Consider the following 3,730-nt stretch of genomic DNA (forward strand, 5'->3'; position numbering starts at 1 on the left):
GGTGCTAAGAATGAAATCATTACGCTTTTGCATAGAATTTTACACAGTCAAAGGAAGAAGCAACAGAAAGGAGCCTAGGATACATCTTTAAGCAAGATTAGAGAGTGTTTGAGTGATTATGAGGTGCCAAGAAGAGAAGGAGGGATCCCCCTTCCCGTGTAAGCAGCAATTTCTCTGTATTCTCTGTCTAATTGTAGAAAAGGCCTCCTTGTTATGGCTTGCTAAAACCCTAGTTGGGGATTTCTAATGAAAAGTTGATGTAAACACTTTTCATATCTAATTAAGTGTGGTTTATGTGTTCATTGCTTCTATCGATGCTTCATTGTTGCATGCTTTTGGTCTGATCACCCATTGGTGTGTACTGTTAGGAACTTTAGCACTGGGAAGTGTACTATTTCCTTAGAACTTGATAGAGCAGGGCTAGATAATTGCATTGCTAGGGATAGATTGCAAGTTTTTTAGTTTTTAATTATGTTATGATTATAATGCTGTTTAAATTAAGCCTAGTCCATCAAGAGGGATCTGAGGTCGAAGCTTGGTTTAAATTAGTCTAAACTTATGAGGGATCAAGGTTTAGTACTTTAGTCTTCAACATAGAACACAAGAACATTCTTAATTAGAGCATGAGAACATTCCCTTTCCACCATAGGGGGTGCCACCTGAGCCGCCAAATCCCTCCATCTTTGGGCGTACTCCTTGAATGATTCATGTTCCCGTTTGTTCATGTTCTGTAGTTGGGTCCTATCGAAAGCCATGTCAGTGTTATATTGATATTGCCTTATGAAGGCAGTAATCAAGTCTTTCCATGAGCGGATGCGAGATGCTTCCAAGTTGGTGTACCAAATGACTGTGGCTCTGGCCAAGCTATCTTGGAAGAAGTGCATGAGCAATTTCTCATCTCTCGAGTACACCCCCATCTTCCGACAGTACATTTTTAAGTGGTTTTTGGGACAAGTCGTCCCCTTGTACCTATCAAAATCTGGTACCATGAATTTGGGTGGGATGAGGACGTCCAGTACCAAACATAAGTCAGTCATATCGGCAAAGGGTTAGTCACTGAACCCTTCAACCGCCCTCAATCTCTTTTCGATGAGATCAAGGTTTTCCCTTCCCTCCACTACCGGGGACGGCCCCCCTACGGAGAAGTAAAGTGGTTGCATTGGGCGGGGTTGAGAGACTCCCACGGTATTAGCCAAGGCATTGGGTGCTGGTCCCTCAATGGTGAATAGCGGGTATGAGTTGATGTCCACTTGGGCATGCTCTCGAGGCTCTTCACGGGCGCCCCCTATAAGCTAGGGAGGCTACCCTTCAAAGGTAAAGGGAACGAATGGATTCACGTTCTCGTGCATGGTTGGTGGTGTGAAATTCGGGGGTAGGCTGTAGGGGTAAGCATTCCTATTATACCCCCGATGCGGGCCGCTGGTATTCCCCAATGCGTCTCCTCCTCGTCCTACCATTTCTGGGGTGAGTTGGTGTGCTTGATTCATTGCAGATGGAAGGACCGGATTTGCCACTTAAGCGGTGTTGGCGGCGGCAGCCCTGGCTGCATTACTTTCCATTAATCTCCTTATGCTTAGCATGGCTTCCATGATGGAAGCCATTTGATCTTTCAGGGCCAACATGTCGGCCTTCATCTGTTCCTGCACTTCCTCTAGTTCACCCATGGCTCTAGATTTAGAACGGGTTCTATAGGGATGCTTTGGAGCGCGCTTAGTTATGGTCTTACTCCCTAAAGGAAGAAAATATGGTGAGTAATGCGATAAAAAATTTAAACATGAATGTATGCTAAAGATAAGTTGTTGAAGCATTGGATTCACACATGATTAAATCAACCTCATTTTATTAGAGAACAAAAAGATTTATCTAGCCAAAATCAAGGCGATGATACAATTGCCATAGTGGCTCCTAATTATGTGGGCAATAATTAAGGAGCCCATGAATTTCCCAAGGGGCTGAGAATACATCTGCCATTGCCTTGGCCTTAGCTAGCAGTTGGGGAATATCTTGACTCTCATTCAAAGTAAAGGCGAATTTGTCCATCCACATCATTGCTTCTCTATGCAATGAATCGATCACCCTTTTCCTTGCTTCCCTGTCCGCTTGCAAGACTGATACCTTGGCTTACTCGTCCTCTAGCTTTTTCTCAAGAGTTGCTGCTAGGTCTAGCTTTTATTTGTAATCATTGATGATGGCCCATATATTTCCTTCAGTCTTGCTCAATTGCTGGGACAAGCTTCTTTTCGACCTATGACAATCTTTTAACTCATCTTTCAAGATCATGACTTCGACCCGCGACTGATCCTTTTCATCTCTTTGGAGCTTAAGCTCATTGTATCTGCCCCACAAAGCTCCTCGGAACTTGTTTCGGTCGTGTTCTTCTTTTAGGGCCTTCTTGGTTTCTTGTTCCAAGGCTTCGGTGGTGGCCATATTGATGTCTTTTAGTTCATCGTACTCCTTTCGGACTTTGATGGCCGTTGACTTGAACTTCTCTTTGACTGCTCGGGCTTGTTCAAGCTCCGCTTTTAGGGCTTGTACCTCTTCACTTTCTTCCGGAGTTTCAGCCTCTTCCTTTCTCGCAGCCCTTAGCTTTGGGAGCCAATCCAACCCTTGTGTCCGGACTCTCAACCACTTATGATAGCCGCCGATGATCCCATTACTGCTTCCCCTAAGCTCTTTGTCCTTCCTTTGCGCCGCATCCCATGCCTTGCGGACTCCTTAAAGCACCCTCGCGTTGGGGTCGCTGAAACCCCGTGTGATGAAAGGTGTGATGCTTTCCTTCGATGGTGCTCCTCTCATGGGGTAGCCAAGTTGTCTTATGGTGAGGACATGATTATAATTAATACAACCCCTTGTTCCCATCAAGGGGACATTTGAAAATCCCTCACATGAGGACAAAACTCCAACTTTTCCTTCCTTCCAACGGGGGAACCAATTGATGGATGCCCCTACCACACTAGCCAAGAGTTGCTCCCAGTTTGCCTTTCCCTTCTCGGTGCATAAGCGGTGACGATGCAGTGGACAGGTGGGCCTACTTTCTTGGCGGAAAAGGTGTGAGACGAGCCACACATAGAGAGCTGGCATACAACAAAGAATTCTTGTGCCGTTCTTTACGCATCTTCGGTCGAACGTGTCATAGAGATCGGCCAAGATAGCGACAACCGAGATTTCCTTGCTATGGTGATAGGCAATGAAAGCATCAAAAGATGATCCATAAACAGTAAAATCATCCATAAACACCTCTGTGCAACTTTCTAAAAAGTCACTGAAAATGCTAAGCATTCACCACTGGAAAGTACCAGGGGCGTTGCATAGGCCAAAAGGCATCCTCCTATAGGCAAAAGTGTCAAAGGGACAGGTGAATGTAGTCTTTTCTTGATCCTCAGGCGCAATATGAATTTGTAAATAACTAGAAAAACCATTAAGAAAGCAATAATGAGACTTACCTGCCAAGCGCTCAAGCATTTGATCAATGAATGGCAGGGGAAAATGATCTTTTCTGGTTACCTGGTTCAGCCTCCTATAATCAATGCAGACTCGCCAGCTGTTCTACACTCTTGTGGGAATAAGTTCATCCCTTTCATTCTTAATTACTGTGAGGCCTGTCTTCTTAGGAACCACTTAGACTGGACTCACCCACTGGCTGTCAGAAATGGGGTAGATGATTCCAGCTTGTAAGAGCCTGGTCACTTCCTTTTTCACTACATCTAGAATGACGGGGTTGAGTCGCCAC

At 45.0% G+C, this 3,730-nt stretch overlaps 1 protein-coding gene across 1 annotated transcript; it reads right to left on the minus strand.

The window, feature by feature from the left end:
- Window positions 1-2,169: 2,169 nt before the first annotated feature.
- On the minus strand, window positions 2,170-3,231 carry LOC114383907. The gene is made up of 2 exons (XM_028343614.1): window positions 2,725-3,231; window positions 2,170-2,586 (listed from the first exon to the last, which is right to left on the minus strand). Exons 1-2 carry the CDS (start codon window positions 3,229-3,231, stop codon window positions 2,170-2,172), a joined length of 924 nt encoding a protein of 307 aa, XP_028199415.1.
- Window positions 3,232-3,730: the final 499 nt, after the last annotated feature.

The sequence above is a fragment of the Glycine soja genome, chromosome 14 (genome assembly GCF_004193775.1).
Source record: "Glycine soja cultivar W05 chromosome 14, ASM419377v2, whole genome shotgun sequence".
Taxonomy (NCBI): domain Eukaryota; kingdom Viridiplantae; phylum Streptophyta; class Magnoliopsida; order Fabales; family Fabaceae; genus Glycine; species Glycine soja.